This window comes from Bacillus rossius, chromosome 8 (genome assembly GCF_032445375.1).
Source record: "Bacillus rossius redtenbacheri isolate Brsri chromosome 8, Brsri_v3, whole genome shotgun sequence".
Classification (NCBI taxonomy): Eukaryota; Metazoa; Arthropoda; class Insecta; order Phasmatodea; family Bacillidae; genus Bacillus; species Bacillus rossius.
The window spans coordinates 49,198,496-49,217,621 of NC_086336.1; the positions used below are offsets into that span (position 1 = coordinate 49,198,496).

Consider the following 19,126-nt stretch of genomic DNA (forward strand, 5'->3'; position numbering starts at 1 on the left):
ATAAAAAAAAATTTGAACATTTCCCTCATTTTGCGTTTTCCCGGATTTACATATTTTTTTTCCTGGTCCCTTGAAATATGTAAAAATGAGGTTCTACTGTAATTTTTTTGTTATAGCTATTGGTAATGAATAACCAAAAATTATTTGATTTTAAATGTTTATTGAATATCAAATTATTCATATATAATTTGAACATTTTGAATACTCACAGACCGCCTACTACGTACAATTCATTTTGAGGTCAAACCCAATAAATATACGTATTTGTATAAAACACATACACACCATATTCAGAAACAGTATCCTTTATGGCGGCCATCCACTCTTTTCTCTTCCTTCGAGTCCAGCACTTGATTAGAAGTTGCCTGTAAAATGTTATGCAACACTTCAAAACACTTTTTTTTAGCAAGTGTATTATTATAACATCATGAAATCCTTTTACACTAAGCTCATCACATACGTATGAAAATAATGATTAAAAAAAAACTTAAAGAAATATTCACTATAGTGAAATGATAAATTTGTTATCAACCTATCAACTGTCATTTTATACAGTCTACGGTTGATAAAAAAAAATTCTGTATGGCAAAATATAAATAAAATAATGAAGCAATAATTTCAATAAAGACCTTAGGAAATGGATTCAATCTGCCAAGTTCGCACGTGCTGACAACAGTGCAATCTCTGCTTGGCCCAAAGGCCGAGCGGTGGAGGATCGCACGGGAAGCCTACAACTCGCGTAGTTTTGGTTCCCTACCACATTCGTGCAACTTCCAATTCCTCTCAAAAAAATGAAATTAAAAAAAATCGAACGGTTGGGTTAGGTTAGGTCAGGTCGGTCACAACATGCTTTGTTTTCATTGGAAACTTCCGATTTAGCGGCTGAAGTGGCGTTAATGCCAAAAAATGCAAAACTTTCGGAAATCTTCGTAAATTCTCGCATGGAACCGAAACTACGTGAGTTGTAGGCTTCCCAGGATCGCAACGGCGGCGCTGCGGCAGACGAGTCACGCGTAGCCTCGTCGCGGCTGCAGCGGAGTAGGAGGAGAAGGGGGAGGGGGGGGGACGAACCTGGACAGGTTGAGGATCTGCAGGCCGTGGTGCAGGCCCGTCGCGTACATGCCGGAGGAGATCTCGAAGCCCAGGTCGAACAGCAGGACGCACTTCACCCGCCCGTTCTGCGGTTCCACGTACCCCATGCACGTCTCCTTGAGGAACAGCCAGCGCTTCCTCCACGTGCCACACAGGTCGCTGCACAGGTAGCTGCACCTGAATGGGATCAGCGATTCAATTAATCAGGACTTACCGTCTCGTAGACATCAGGGCCATCAGAGATGGAAGCGAGGTGACGAGATGAGAATGGAGCGTTGACGGGACGATCGAGTGGAAACGCTGGAGCATCGTGCGGAGTGGGCTTTATCAATTGAGGAACATAAGGAATCAGCTCAGTCTGAATATTTTTGTTACGAACATGCCAAAACAGTAACATTCATTACAATTGGGATGTTAAAAAAATATATATAATTTTTATTTTTAAGGTAAAATTTTGTTCAAATTCTGTTTCATTTCACAAACTAGCGTTTCTGTGTTAAATGGTGCACTGACACACATTTTTGTTTTATCGCAATTCACCATACAATACAATGCATACATCCATAAAAACCAGATTTAATTTGTTCATTAGTGATTATAGCTGCTGGCTGATGCAACAGGTACGGATTTCAAATCCCAGCCGGATCAGGGGTTTTAAACTTCTGGAAAATTTCCTTCCTAAGGGTTGGGTTGTCCTTTCCACTTCAAACCACAGAAGGCATTGAAGAACTACAGCAAATCATCTTGCCTAGTCTACACCAGTACAGCTGGATTCACATTGATCCATCGCATCCATCCGTTTCCCATCCGTCCGTCAATCATGTGACCTCAAGCCAAACAGAAGGCCACAAAAATTCCATCCGTCTATCCTTCAAAAGCTTCCCAAGCACTTTAAATTTCTAGGGACAGACGGATGGAATTATAACCTCCAAAATGTTAGCAAAATATTGCCGGTAACCTCTACTATCTTAAAAGGTTTTGAAGTTTATTTGTTTAGCTGCTTCCATTCAATGTTTTACACTCATGTTTAATCACATTTTAAAGTTTGATGTTTGATAAAAAAAATTTACACAGGTGTAGAACTGTAATTAATTATATATGGTGAAACTGAAAATATATTAATAAATGTCAGAGCAAAAAAAAAAAAAAAAAAAGTTAAAAAATTTATAAGTGCTTAACTTCAATGATTTCACCACTATATAAGCCTTCTAGTCTGTTGGCAGCATCAAAACGGAAAAGTATTTGAGGGACGTGCGGACCATTGTGAATCGCTCGGCTTGTCGACGGGCAGATGCGATGGATCATTGGAAGTCCACCGTAACACCAAGGCCATCTCCTGGTGGCGATTGCTGGCGGGGTCCGAGCCAGCCCCTGGGCAGCCTCACAACATAATACCGATTTCACGCGCAAAAACGACCACTTGAGAGCGGCGCACAGGCCCACAAGGATGGGGGGTGGGGGGGGAGGGGACCCACCTGACGCACACCACGGAGTTGAAGAGGCCGCAGAAGTTGCAGCCCGCACGGCCGGGCTGGGTGGACCCAGTCCTCTTCAGCACCAGGCCTTCCTTGCCCTTCAGGCCGAGCCCCGACACGAACGACAGCCGGGAGACCTCCAAGAAGGTCAGCTGCAACAACAACCAACAGCCTCGTGGAGCACGTCCCGTCACCCTCAAACACAGTAACGCACACACTTATCTTCATTTTGCAGCCATTTTTACATGATAAAACAGAATCTACTTGTTTCGTTTGCAACTTACTGTTAAAAAAGTTCCACAGCAGCAAGCCGCGTACAAGCAAAGGCCTCGTTCCCCGTCCCAACCTCGATCATCCACTCAAATAACCAACTGGGTCCGAAATGCTTCTCAGCTTAGTCTCGTACCACCATGTTTTTTTAATCACAAACAACAAACGCTCCACACCCCCAGGTGACCGCACAACCTTGAACGCCAGTTTGTAAGTCCTACCGATCAAACATTTCAGCAAGCAAATTCAAAAGCATACATATTGGGCTGTAACGTGGCTCAGTATTTTTTAAATCTCTAGGAAAATGAAGTTCTTTGCCACACTCAAATATTTTCAATACCTGTGGTGGCCCTAGTTATTATGGGGCCCTGGGGAGTTTACTTTTGTGGGTCTTAATATTTTTGAAGAAGGTTCTTACCGTGGTGAAGAGGGGGGGGGGGGGGATTGCATAGACCCCAGTAAACAGGGGGGTTTGGGTGTCCCCCCGGAATATCTTAAACATTAACGCTTTAAATCAATATGTTTTTAAGCCAACTTGGAACTCAAAAATTTGATGACAGTTTTGCTAATTTTTCTTAAATTTTGATAATCTTACATAAATTCTATCATTATGTAATGAAAAGAGGTATAAAATTTAACGACAAACGTTTTCCGTTACAGGTGCTTCGTAACAAGGCGCCAGCGTGGGGCTCGGCTAGTCGCGGGCTTGCCTGGCCCTTGAGCAGCCCTTGTCCAATAAAAGTGTGCGGCAATAAAGTAGTAAGATTCTATAGTTTCTTGTCTTCAGCTTGATACCTCAGCATAACTGATTAAGTCCAGATTCTTTTTTTACATTTAAAATATTTAATATAGCCAAGCCAAACCTGGTATTAATACTGCATTATTTTTTTACAATAAAGCAAATTTAATAAGACATAGAATTACGTAAATGAAGTTAATGACTACCATAATAATAAAAAGAGAACACTAATATACAGCACACATACATAATACTAATAATCCATCACAAAACAAAACTGCTTAAAAGTCCAAGATATTAATATGTAACATAGTCAGTTTTAATTTAAAATTACCTTGTATTGGAGGTTATCATAAATCACGAAGGTCCTAATCTATATACATTAAATAGGATGATGTTACGCATATATGACTTCGATGAACTTGACACCATTTGACCGATCGCCATGAAAGTTGGCATATCGAAGTGTTTTTTCATAGAGAATTCTATCCATTTTTTTGTAACTTGCCGCTAGATGGCGCTGCAGTGCATCAACTTCTAAACCGTTCAACCGATCTCAGTGGGTAAATAGAAAATCATAGGTCATAGACATACGAACAATTGTGTGTCATTTCTCTATGTCCACCACACTGTCATATAGTGCTATCCATTTTGCTTTAACTCGCGACAATATATCACCCTGTGTTCGGCTCGGGGCAACGCTGGGTACTGCAGCTAGTATATTATATTTGTAGTCGTAGTAAAATTACAAGTTAAAATCCACATAATGTTCCTGCCAGAGGCAAGACTGCGAAATCAGTACACTTGCTTCCCACAAGATATTTCAGGTTAGGCCCCCAGAGTAATCGAACAGATTTTTTTTTGTCAGAAGGAATCATGGATGTTGCAGTGCATCAACCATTTTCCTCAGGGTGTGTGTGTTTCCCCCTTCAAATTCACTCCATTACTTCCTCCCTCCTCACAAAACTCATTCCACCTATTCCACCTCACAATTTTGTAAGTTACAAGTATGAATTTTGAATTCCTGGTGGTATGATACTCTAGTAAATATGAAATACGACTTGGCGGTCACAAATTTTAATTCATAACTTCAAATTTTTTAATGGAAAGATTATTAAAAATAATTAGTACTAAGACTTCAAAACTTGCTACTTATTATGGCATGGATAAAATTACGTAGTACGTTGACCTTTTTATCTGGTATTTATGCCGTGCCGAGATAACAGACACCACAAAAATATTTTAACAGTAATATGTATACATTCAGTATATACAATAACTAACATGTGAAATGAATAAAACTTATGTAATAAAAACATAGGTACAATTCTGTCCCAAAAATAAATTTTACCAAAGAAATTTTCAAGGAGAGTTTAATTATTTGTTACAAAAATTAATATATATTTAATTAAATGGTTAACTAACCGTTTCATGATGATTTCTGTAGATCTTGATCTTCAAGAGATTTTGAAGGTAACTTTCTAGCTGCAAGATGCGATGGTCAATTCCTTCGTATGGTACCAGACTCTCTGGTTTGTTGGGAAACCTGCATGAAAATAAAAATAAGAGTATGTTAAAGTGTGGCACAGAAATGAATTTAAAACATAATAAGTTTATTTTATTTATTTGCAATTTTAACATGTCTACCTACGGCAAGATGCCTTAGATGGTAGGCACAAAAAAAAAACACACTAATATTATCACCAAAAATTTCACACAAAACTACACAAAAACAAATACAAACAGGTATAAAGACATGAATGCTAAAACAATACTGCACAAACTGGACAATCAAAAACAATACTGGAAAATATATATAACTAAACACACATTAACTAGATCATAGATTGTATACAACTGAAATATGATAGAGAATTAAGGGATAATACTATTTTATTTATTTTATTTATTGTTTGGTAAGAGAATAATTAAGCTGTTATATTTGTTGAAAATTTTTGACGATACTATATAATATATCATTCATATGGTTTAATGTGCATAACAGTGATTGAATTGACTAGTGAAAGAGTGGAAATAAGGCACGGAACAAAATATGGAGTAATATTATTGTAAGAATGAACATATTATACAATTTAAAAAAAACACACAATAGCAGGATGGTTAAGAGGGAAGGGCAGGGGGAAAAATCCTCTGGGCCCAGTCACCATAGGGGCCGCAGCTGAGTTTCGGGATTTTTTTTATTGCTTGGGTTTACCCTGACTGGATGAAAATTACAAGCCTGTTGTTAGAATTCACAAGAAACCTTACAAATCACAAGTAATGCGATATGCACAGTTATGGCCACAGTAATAATTACAGTTTTGAATTGTGGGGTTCGGAAAGTTGTAGATTAAGTAATAATGGGGAGGCCCGATGTAATCATTTGTCCCGGGCCTTTAGATTCTCTCGATGGCCCTGTATAATAATAAATGTCTAGAAAGAATAAAAGGTACTGTAAATTACAACACTTGTGTAAAGAAGTTTCTACGTTAAGCTACATGTAATTTTCAAACACAACACATGAAAATGCATTTCAGTTATTTCATTATTACATTTTATAGTAAATGGTGGTAAAGCAGTCACACAATTTCTCTGGGTAAAACAATCTATATTCAAAATCTTGTCCACCCACAGATTTCCAGCAAGTGATAAATATGGTAAATTTTTCCACTGGATTTCTCTGAGTGCTCCCATTTCCTCAACCACTTCATTCTGATGCAACTCATGCTGGCCACAGATGGATGGTCCGTTACTTTTGAAGGGCATGTAGCTTTGATAACTTTCACAAGTATGGCCAATGCTCTGGTGGAAAATGATTTTGGGAGAAGCGAAATAATGAAACGATGACTGGACAAAAAAAAACTGCAAACTACTCTGCGCGATTACCTGGGCAGCGCTCCTTTCCGTTTCTTGCTGTCGCCGCCCGACGCAGTGGTGAGCTCCATGCGGAAACTGGAGCGCCTGTTCCGGTGCGCCTTCGTGGGGAAAGGGATCGCCAGGCTGGTGCGGTACATCTTCAGCTGCTGATGCAGATGCTGGATGTGACTGTACCGCTTCTTCACTGTCCACTTGTAGCTACCGTGTGTCAGCTCTATCGTGTACCTGAACGATAAAAAGCACAAAACAAAATTGTTGCTGCAAAGATAATTTCAACAACCCTGGAAAATCCAAAATGCATAACAGTTGTTTTGCTGAAAAGGTTAATATTAAATCAAAATTAAAAATGGTTTCAGTAATGTGAACAGATTCAGCATTAGCTGCCAAAACAACATAGCAACAATTATAAAATCTAATACCAATATGAAAATAATTTTACAAACTATTAAAGAATATGCCTATAGACAAACAGGGCACAATATAACATAAAAATTATTTTGGACATATTAAAATGAAGAAACATTAAAAATCATCAAATGAATAATGGTTTTTGTCCATTTAAAACAAAACCAACTCAGCAAAACTTCACCTAACATATTTGTAAGGCTGGCTGACTAACTGCAAAGAGCTTTCTAAAACAATGATAGTCATATTAGTGCTATTGATAAATCTCACTTCATATATGACATTGTAATAAATAGTCTGAACATGGTTTAAGTTCTCAGTACTAGCTACAAGTATGCTTCGCAGCAAAACATTTTCTTTCAAGCTGTGATGTATTTTAAGGAGCACTCACAGCTAATAACAAATAAATTAAATGAGCTCCCACTGATATTTTTTTCTCTCTGAGAATCACTATTTTCACTTGTGATATTATTAATAGAGTTTATGGACCATTCTATTGTGGTACCTGCATGAAATGCAAAGTGCATGATAAAATTCCATTTCACGAAACCAAAATAAGCATCCACTCCATTAAATTAAAAAGAAAAAGTTTGGTCATCACTTTAAATTTTGAGAAAAATCTTACTTCCTGGATGTCCTGTTCATAAGGCTGAGTACTTATGAACATGCCAGGGATGGTTCACCTTATCCCTTCACCTACTAACACACATGGACCTTTTGCAAGGCTATCACAACTATTTTATTTTAAATAATGGACATAAAGGTACAAGTTAACCAAATTTAAATGCATTTAATGTTTACAATATTGGTGAACAATGAAGGTTATCATTCTTTCAATACAGATATGTATAATGTAGCTCTTCATTTGTTAGCTTCAAGCATACATTACTAATTTTCAATGGAAGCTACAGCAATTTCCAAAGACAGCTAGGATTCACCTGTTCATACACTCAACTAATTTTTACACAAGACAATTTGTTTTCACAATGGATTACAAGCTGGACAAAGAAGCTCAAACTCTCGATATCATACTCACAAGTTGGGATTTAGCAAATGCGTAGTAACGCTCCTGTCGTAATCTGTTATCTTGACCTCAATGTCTGTGTTAGGGATGAATACTGAAGGCTGGTGATCTCGCAACTTCTGCAGGGGAGCGTGGATGGCAGAGAACGGAATGAACGGTGGGTCTGCAAACAACAGGTTCCAAATTCCCCAGAGTTGCACACTTCAACGTAACTACAGTATACACAATTTACATACGACCAGAAACAACAGACAATTCAAAAGAAAAGGGTGCACTAAATACTCTTTTTCTTCATTTAAATTTCTTATCTTTAAGGTCTAGCTGAGTCAGATGCTACACTTTTACAATTAATTCTCATTAAATGACTGTTGGCTAGATAACATAACATACTGAACAATATCTCATCAACTGCTATCTCTCCTTTCATTTTTTTTATCATTAATTCTCCTTTATTTACCATTAAAGTATTTACAGAAAATAAACATATTCATAAAAAATATTTAGGATGAGCCAAAATAAACAATACAGTTATGTACTTAACACTTCAAGATAAGGATCTGCTGGTTCCTCCCCCCTCCCTTTTCCAAATTAGTTTCTGAAATTCGGAAAAATAAAAATTTATACCGTAGTATATACATGAGAAATTCTACCGCATGCTTAAATTGCAGTACATTTCAATCCTGGCAACATTTTAATAAATGAAAGTTAAGTTTCAGAAAAGCAACGTTATTCTTCGGTTGGGAGTGCATACTTTCAGTTATTATATACGGTTCAAATACAAAATGGTAATGACAAAAATTACTATGAGTGTTAATTATGTGTACCTCCTAAACTATTGACAGCAATATTTTAACATTCTTAAAGGCAATCATATATTATACCATTTTAATGTCTTTCTGCCCTGCTCTTCAAAATTCTAAATAGGTTCTTTAAAATGTAAGATCATTACCACTAATTTCAGTTCACATAAAATTATTTTGCCAAAAATGTTTTAGGTAACTCTCAAACAAGAAAGATTTTTTTTCCCAAGAAGGTACAATCTGGCCTGTCAAGCATTTGGAGAGCCCAACTACTGTTATATGTTTAAAAAAATATATTATGTTTCACAGATTATAACAAATAAAAACAAATATTGCAAAACATCAACATTCTGATGGAGTAATATTTACACCCAGGATGCTGACATAACATACTGCTGGTAGCAGAAACAGTCATTTTATAACTTGAGTGGACATTCAATTTTCTGAATGTAACTTTGATCTAAACCACAGTTAAAATTGCGACATTGAAAGAAACATATTTTACACTTGAATTCATAAAGCTCAAAGCTTAAATTTATCTTAAAATCTGAATTTGACCTGAAGCACAGCACTAGAAAATCCTAAAAGTAACCCTTTTTTGACCACCACCACAAAAAGCAGGCAATCATTTTATGTTAATACACAATATACATCTTTGACATGCAAGTGTTATTACAGTTTATAATATGCAAATAAGAAAATCAGAATAGAATAAACACCACCTTCAAGACTGTTAATACACAAATATGGGCTAAAAAATAGTCAAATGAAACAAAATACTAATTTACAAAAGAAACATACCATTCACTACAATCCAAATGGTGAATGCAGTTATACATTGTGGCAAACGACAGTAGCTTACCTACCACTTTATCTCCACCAACCATTGACAATAAGGTGCAAGACTAATGCTGGATTTAATGCAATAAATGTAAAATTGCAAGTGCAAGATGTAACAAGTTAAATAACCACATTTAATAATACTCGTTTATAAATTACGCAACCTGCAAAAATGCAATGCAAGCATTGCCCAACTTTCAAGTTCTTGCATTTTGTGTTGTGTTTCTGCCTTCTATATTTGACGTGAAGGATACCTAAGCTTTGAAATATACAGAACTTATATACATAGATGGCTATGATTTTCTTCTAATTAAAAGCATGACATTTTCATTTTAAGCCTTTGCACAAAGAGAGAAAATAACATATTTGAAACAAATTATTGAGAATTTCATAAGTCTTTATGGTAAACGTGAAAAATGCACGAGGAAGTAATTTTTTTATACAGTTCTACAATTTTTAATTGTGTTGGTGATGTCTTATGACTTTCGTGCTTTATGGATGACTGTGGTTATCTTCTTGCTTTAGTGCTTGTACTATTGTTTCTAGCAAAGTTTATAAAACTGGCTTAAAGCACATTTCTTATCACTTTCCACATGTTTTGTTTTTCTACTTCAGCAAGTAATGACTCATGGCACACTCAAAATTTGAACAAACACACTTTCTCCGTAGAAACTATATAGAGAACACTAGTAAATCATCAAACATTAGTGTATTTAAATGTAATTAAACTGTGCACTTTTACTTTCCTTTAATTTTTTTTTTTAACATTATTCAGTCAACATACAAGATAATTTGTCTTCCTTCAGAGAAAGTTTATAATATGATTCACCAGAGTTATCTGTTATCAGTGCTCACAAACACCACCAACAAACAATTCGTGATTCATCATATACCTTAATGCAAAAAGAAATATTACAAAAACATTTTGAGAACTTTACCAGCCATATCTTATTTACTAGGAACACTTGTTCTTGATTCACGAGTACATACTAATGTAAGACACTGAGTTCTTCCAAGTTAGTACTGTTCCCCTCAACACTTGGATGGACAGCATATAATTATTATAATTATGCATTAATTATTTTTAAAAAATTTTCATTGATAAATACTTTTGCAGACAATGAAAAATTATTCTACCACCAATTATTATTTATCTGGAAAGAAAAATACTCTCTACAATATTGCAAATAAAACTAAGCATTCAATCAACATAAGAATTTGAAAAAAATAATATTTGAAAAAAAAAAAAAAAAAAACCTTACGACATTAAGGAACCTACAAACTGTTATTTTGCACACAAGATATGTGAGGAATCTGGACTAAACTATGACAAAACATTGTCATATACATACTCCTAGCATTTCATTCTATTTACATGAAAACTTTGGAATAACTAATGTGCTTCAAGCACATCAAAAAACTCACACTGTGCGAGTTCAGCCAGTCACTCCTAAATGTCGGTAATAAATACTGACAAGGAGTTTAGTATAAATATAACACAAAATATTATCAAAATGTGTAAGCTGAATTTACAATGTCATTTAAGACCTATATACATATTTACCATAGTCATATTTCTATATAACTCCAGGTAGTAACAAACTGATTAGTATTGTAAGATAGAAAGTTCTTGATATGACTTAATATTCCAAAAATATTCTCATACCTTCAAACTTTCTTCATACTCTTTAAAAAATTTCAAAGTAAAATTCTATTGCACAACGTAACAGCTTGCAATTTCTGCCGAAGGCACAAGCAACTCAATGTGTTCTGTTGCCCCTGTGCTTCAGTAGAGAAAGAGGATTAAGAATGGTCAAATACTATATCTTTAAATATGATTCAGTTCAAAATCATTCATTTCCTATCACAATCAGTAGTGGTTCTATAGATTCCACCAGATTAATTGTGCAACCGACTGGTCTCATTGATACCCACAGTTCTAATACACGCTTGAAATCGGACCTTAATGCTTGTATCCCTGCTTACCAGACGCAGATGTTTTCACTGTTTCTACAGTGTGCTACTGGAATAGGCTCTCTGCGAGGCTCAGAAACCTTTCAAAATTTAAAAGTAAGGTTATGAAATACATAGGTCAATGTCGCCAATGATTTTACAACCATAGCGTGCATCTGCACGTGTTTTTTTTGTAACCACATATCTTCTGTATTCGTGTTTTAAGTTTTTTTAAAATTTTTAAAGTTATTAACTTATGTTTGTTTATGTTCTTTAGCAAAATGTCAGGATTTTAGTTCTTAAGCTATTGGGTTAGTTTAGAATTATAAGTTTATGAAGTATGATTTTTATGTAGTTGTGTAGCATTGTGGTTCAGTGTAACAGAAGGCTTAAAGCCTTAACTTTACCATCAAGTCAATACATAAATAAATAATAAAGTTACGATGATAACTTAAACTAATCCATAGAATAAATAAGAAAGTAGTCCGTTTAGGCATCATCTCTAAACTCTACCCCAAATGTTATGGTATACAACACAAGATATTACACCTAAGACTCCATAAGCTCTTCTTTGAAAGTTAATCTCGCTGGTACCAACAAACATGACTTAGGACTCAACATCTTCAGTATTTCCCAACATATGAACAAGGGAAGAAAATAACACCGAGAAGCGAGCACCTGTGAACAGTTATCTTGGCAAACTGCAAATGTGCATTGTCTCACTGACACAAAACGGCTACAAACAAAAGTTATAATGTTAACCAAAACAATTACCAAACAGTCAAAGAGAAGTTATTAAAATATTTGCAACTTTCACTGTGTTGTATTCTAATTACCATTCTTACTTGAACCATCTTGTATACTAGCAGTAAAATCAACATAATTATCAGCAAATACAGACAACATAAAATATACTTATTTCGGTATGTGTAATTTAAAACAAACTATACTGTACGTTATATCAAAAAGTCTTAGGTTCAGTAAATTGTTGTGACCAATTATTTTCCCCTCAGACATTCTGTCATTCAACGTATCAAGATAAGATATCACATCAAGATATCACGTTATCTCAAACAATGAGACTAAACAATAAATACACAAAAACACCCAGCTCCGGCACAAAACCCAAAATACCATTTCTGACTATTACTGCAAAAGACTACAATTACACATTACATAAAAAATACTATACATTTTAGAAGTAATCAATAAAAATTCTGTCTGGGAATTTATAAAAATTACTCTGTATGACATGAATCATAAAAATTTAAATTCTAAAAGTTATTAGCAAACAAAACACAAAAACCAACTAAGCACACTACTTGAGATAAAAAATTACAGGTTTACCCAAATTTTACTTTAAAAATAACAATAATTTATAGTTTTTTGCAAAGTGTTTATCAAAAAAAATTTAATTTGAAAAAAATTATATTTTATGCTTTTTTAAAAATGTTTGGTAAAAAGAACAGAACTGTGATTTTATACAATCACGGAAAACGTATCATACATAAAGTTTATCGTAAATAGTAAATCAAATCAGGGCCAACAAATAACTTGCAAATTAAAAAGTATATAATTATTAAATTTCTGCCATGCATCATTTTTTTTTTATTATTCAAAAGAAAGAATGTCTTGTATTTAAATTTAAAAAAAAAATCCTTTCTAACAATTATTCTGCATCACCTCAGCATGTGAATTTTAATGTGGTAACGTGCAAGTTTCTCAACTTTGTTACATTTATTTCTGGTGGCACACTTGGCTATGGCAGTGCTATAATTTTAAGTTCTGCCCCCCAAGCCTCATGAAAAAAACTTGCACTGTAAAATTATACCTTTTCTAACATGGAGTCTGACACAGGAATGACGCAACGCTTGGCAGTATTTCTTAAGCTGTTCAACTAATTACTCATTATTATGAGTGATATCAACTTGGAATAAGGGTAACCTGTATTTGTGTCTTCGGAGAGGTCGCTTCTTACCGTCAGCATTGGTTCCGTATCTTCTGTGGGTTTCATTATCTCTGGGGAGTAGCAACCACTCATACTTGTAAAAAACAAAAAACCCTCCAGGTTACATCCAGCATCTAAAAGCCATTCTGATACTAATATTTTTGGCTTATTTCCAATGGACGTTTCCAGAATAAAATCATCTGATCTATTACTCGAGTATCTGCATTAAATCTGTACCAAATAATGCCTCATTGCAATGGGTTCAGTGGTTTTGGTGTGATGCTTTAAAAATTATCCAAACATTTTCACTTTTGTATTTATAATAGGCTAGTAAAGATCATAGCATGGATAATAATAATGGCTATACAGAGTGTTCACACCATTCTGTAATGAAATTTCCCCGACTTTCACCTGGGCAAAATTTTAAATTTTATTAAAAAATTATTTTGTAAAAACTAACATATATTTCAATTTTCTAAAAGAAATGAAGAAAACCTAGCCTCCACCATCCCTATGTCTGACCTTATATAAAAAAAAAACTTTCACAGTTTGGATGATGGCAGACTGTAGCATTACATCCCCCCCCCCCCCCCCCCCCCAATCCAATTACTACCACAGGAAGATTTCCAAACCTTTTCCTGGACTTCAAGTGAATTCCCTGACTTCACCTGACCAATTAAAACTTCCCTGACGTTTCCAGAATGAGGAAACCCTGTTATACAGAGTTAATTTAGACTATTTACAACAAATCATACATCAAACTGAAGGTTATAAATGTTCAACATGTGCACCTTTAGTTATATGGCACACATCCAATCTAAAGTCCAATTCTTCCCACACTTTGGTTAATACGTCCAGAGTAATGGAAGCAATAGCCTCTTCAATTCTGTGCCTCAACTCTGGCAAATCATGAGGTAACGGCGGAACGTAGACATCGTTTTTTAAAGCCCCAAAGGAAAAAATTTCACTAAGTCATGTGAGGTGATCTTGAAGGCCAGCGAAAGAGCTCTGTCGTCTCAATCATTACGACCAGTCCAACGGTCAGGGACTTCAACGTTCAACCACTCTCGCACCAAGAGATTCTGGTGGGGAGGGGCTCCATCCTGTTGCCAAATATATTTACAGGTTCGACCTCTACTTATTGGGGAAAGAGCCATTCTTTTAACATAGGTGGTGCTGAAAGTAAGAAAACAACAACACAGTATTCACGCATGCACTTATCTAAAACTGTTGAGTTACTCTTTAATTATGATCTTGAACCACGGCTTACAGTTGATACTATCAAAATTTACAACTGGGACATTCTATTATGTACTTACTGTATATCATAATGAAAATTTATAGAAACAACTCCTCAAATATTGGGATGTTAGAAAAAAAACTAATGGAACAATGTAAAATAAAATCCAGGTCAGCAATGTAATAAATTCCACGTTTGTTACATGTGAACAGTAAGCAGCACACAAAGTTCAGGATTTACCAGCGAAACGCACAAACAGAATCCCTATACTCTTCCCAAACTTAAATAATTAATTTTTGCCGGTGGAAACATGTAATATTTTTGCAGAAAACAACCAATCACATTTTTTCAATGATTTCTAAGATTGCCACATTCACTTTCGGATTCTTCGACGCCATGAAAAAAACTGTTTACACAGTACCATAAAGTCCAGAAACACTACCCACAAAGCATTATTTCTCACATTCTACTCTAAGGCACCATCACAGAAGGAATTCATCCTCAAGTGACAAAAAATGCACCAGCACTGCAATAAACAAGGAGTGAACACAAATACCACATGCATTGCACTATTGATGGTTTAGTGATAAGGGCTTAAACCTTTGCAATACCAGTTCAATAAATTCCATGAACAAGTACATTTTTTCTTGACTATTCTCTGGTTTTTATAGAAATTCAAAATTCCCAGACTATTCCAGGATTTCCGGTTTTCCATTATGCTGGACACCTGTACGTGCATTACTACTCGAAGAGATGAAAACACCTGGCATATTTATAAATGGACATTTCATATAAATACCATTTACACATCATATGTTGAACTTATCTTTTTTTTTTAGGAATAAAATATAATGCCTACAAAAATATATATTCCAAAGTTTCAAGTAACTATAAATAAAACTAGGGACTATTATAATTATATTACAAAACAATTATCTCTTCCACAATTTAAATTTAGGACACTATATTCACCAGCACTTACTCATCGCAAGATACACTAATTTTTTTTTATGAAACACGTTTATATAGGTTTATCAAAAATTTTGTGAACTTACATGCCAACAGTAAAAAAAAATATCACAATGGTGCAAAGTTATGTTTTGTGATTTTGTGAACACACAATTATATAGAAATTGCAATGTAGTAAGAAGCATATGCATGTGCATCCCTCGAGAGAAGTCAGAATCTAAGCTAAAGTAGCACATTCAATACAGAACTTTAAATACCAGTTATTACAGCACTTTAAATACCCACACTCACTCAGGTAACCAAGAAAAATAAACCAGCCTGTTTGTCCATTAAACTAACAAAATTTACTTTTTTGACAGCTTGTGATGAACCATATAATAACTGGCCTGTTAATGCAAATACATATTAGAAGCATTAAAGAAACATGCAAATGCACAAAACATGCACACACAGTTGGTAGTTATTAGTAAAAAAATCCACAACAATATAAATAGTTTTTCACCTTTATATTCATAACTCTCAACATACTGCTCTGATTCCATTCTGGTTCCTTTCTCAGACATTTTATGCCACTATCACTTTAATGCTCCTCTATAATACAAACAAAAACACAAACAATTACATTACCTACACGCAGTCTAAGTGAAACAGCACACAAAATATTGCAAGAAAGGTAAAAGTAATTAAATAATGCAGGAATTTGAGCTTAGGGGATTATGGGAACAAACTGTGAAATACAGCACTTAAAATAAAAATTTAAAAAAAGGTAGTTTAGGCATCAATAATATTTTACCACCAATAATAATAACAAAAAACTTACATTATTAAGGATGCAATGTGTAAAATTTACTTTATAGTTATTGGAAAATTATGTTGGCAAAAAAAGTAAAGGAATTGTTCATTACCATTATTAGTAAATTATTACCTAAATCAAGATCTGTTATGTTACCTGTAATTAAAATGTTACTTTTTTTAACTTAATCAGATTATCACCTATTCCATACGATACTTTATAATAGACTGGCAGGTTAAGCGTCACCAGCGATGGCAGAATGATTTTCAACATTCAACCCATCTATTGTGAATTGTGTCAGATGGGAAAATGATACTCTTGCAAATACAACTCTAATAATTTTTTTTTTAATCCTTCCAGTAACACTTTGTTGATTCCTAAGATATACCTAAATTAAATTGTTTATTGTAACAAAACTATTTTTTTTATTTTTTTTGTGTGGTAATAATCTTGTACTATAATTGTAATATTAAAGTATAATTTTTTTTTAATAATTAATAAAAGTAAAATACAATTTATTTATTTCTTAGCCATAAAGTATGATGTTCACTAAAGTGTAGGCACACCTTAACCCACACATTCAAGGTTTGATAAACTCCATGTATTAGCAGTTGTTATGTGTGTCTGAAAAATGCATAGTACATTGACCGCAAGTAGCAAAGCTATTTCAAGGCTTCATAAAAGTGTGAATGTACAGCTTTAACACAGATAAGGTAAACATAGAGAGCGTAATTAAATAATCAAGACATAATCAACTACAACCCTGATACTGATATGGGGGGTCCAAGTGTCCGTGCAGTCTTCATGCTATCTTTGTACAGTTCCCATCTGGGTTTGATTCAGAGCACATCCTACCTGAATTTCTGCTAACGAGAAGTACAGAAAATGTTGCAATCACCCGGTGGGTTTCCTCACCTATTTCTCTCTATGTGTGTGATCCCATCACACTGCTTTGCTTTAGCTTCTCACTTGGTGTCAGTATTCAGTGGACAGCGGACGCCGCGTCTTCTAGATTACCCCCTCCCCCCTTCTGGCACTATCATCATCATCCTGCCCCACGGAGCGGGGTCGCGCAGGGGTAATACACGACTTGCATTCCTACTGCCGAGGCCACGCAGAAAGCTAGGCCATGATCGCAATGTATGCCATGTTCACTGTACCAAGTGGCCAGACCTATCAGTCCAGTTCGCGATGTCTGAGAGACGCATGCCGTGGGGTTTTAGTGATGATTCCGACGATTATGATTTTCTGCTGGCTCTCCAAGTTTAAAACGTAAAAAAAGAAATGGGTTCATGAAGTTAATCTTAAAAGAAAAGAATCTGAAGAATTTTATCATTTGATGAAGCAGTTGCATGTGAGGATGAAGCCACAAATTGATGGATTATTTCAAAATAAATACAACTCAAGTTTCATAGCATTTCCTTGAAATCAAATCCTAGGTATTGCCCCGCATATCCTGCCTCCTACATTCTTTAATTGATTTATTCCATAGACATAGATATTTTCGTACTTCTTCAAATGAACTTTTCCGCCGACATGACTGTATAAAGCAAAATACTGAGAGAAACAAAACTTCATGAAAAGCAAACGCATAAGTACAGTCCAATTCCAAGCGAAAACAGATTTTTCGTTTTATTATCTGGTCATGCGCGAAGTCAGCAACGTTTAGAAAAACCAGCCCAGAAACAAACACCCGACGAAACTTCCAGGATCACCAACATAACAGACATAACGTACACAGCTTGGTGTGCCCAGTGATACCCGAGATGCAACTGGCTGTACTTTACTCACATAGCGAACATCACAAACTTAGCCAGCATAATGCTCTGTGTGGCTGAAGATTAAGATGATCTGGGTTTGAATCTTGGCCTGGCTATCAAGATTTAGGTTTTTTAAGTTTACCAGGTTTCACTTCATGCAAATGCTGGGAAGGTTCCTTACTACAGTCTTCGACAGATACCTTTAAGGTGCCCACACAAATCTTTTATTAAGTTCACTTTCTTTTCCCTGACAAAAACTTATAAGTTACCCGACAATTTTTTTTAACAATTTACGTATGATTGCAATTATATGAACAACATAAAGAATCTAGCCTCCACCATCCACACAGCTAGCTTAGATGTCTCTAAACTTTTTTTTATCTCAAACATAAACTTGCATAAATTGACGAAACGTTTCCAGGATTTAAAGTATATTCTCTGACTTTCCCTGAAAAATTTTAACTTCCCTGACTTTCCAGAATGTAGACACCCTGTTTGCCAAACTGGGTTGGCTGGTTTAAACCAAGTGGCTTTAATAAATAACCAAATGTTCTTTTTTTAAATAATGTATTTTTAAATTGAATATCTTAATTTGTTTTTAATGAAAGGTCTGATTACACTTTAATAGCAACAAGAGTTAGCTCAATAATGTTTCTTGTGAATTACTGGAACACAAAATTATATACTATTCAAGATATTATCATTTAAATTATCTGAATAAGATGTACATTATACCCAGCTAAATACTCCTGGAAAATTAAATTAATTAGTAAATTGTAGAAAAAGTGTAAAAAAAAAAAAAAAGTAGGAAACAAATAAATTTATTATTAAAAAAATTCCTATTCTGTGGGAAATCCCAGATTGTACCATAAATCCCTATTCTGGGGAAACACCCATTTTATGGAGAATACTTGTAGGGAAATACCCTTTCAGTGGTTAAG

General features: G+C 34.9%; 1 protein-coding gene across 4 annotated transcripts in view; it reads right to left on the reverse strand.

Moving 5' to 3' along the window:
* Nucleotides 1-19,126, reverse strand: part of LOC134534887 (phospholipase D1) — a 76,235-nt gene that overhangs the window by 47,392 nt on the left and 9,717 nt on the right. For 3 of the 4 annotated variants that reach the window (XM_063373558.1, XM_063373555.1, XM_063373556.1), the window contains exons 3-8: nt 7,895-8,045; nt 6,463-6,678; nt 5,002-5,122; nt 2,568-2,719; nt 1,072-1,269; nt 286-365 (exon numbers count right to left, since the gene is read on the reverse strand). In XM_063373558.1, the coding sequence (XP_063229628.1) occupies nt 286-365; nt 1,072-1,269; nt 2,568-2,719; nt 5,002-5,122; nt 6,463-6,678; nt 7,895-8,045 (918 nt within the window). Of the gene's footprint in view, nt 1-285; nt 366-1,071; nt 1,270-2,567; nt 2,720-5,001; nt 5,123-6,462; nt 6,679-7,894; nt 8,046-16,134; nt 16,224-19,126 lie in introns of all 4 variants that reach the window. The other variant, XM_063373559.1, reaches the window with a different exon arrangement.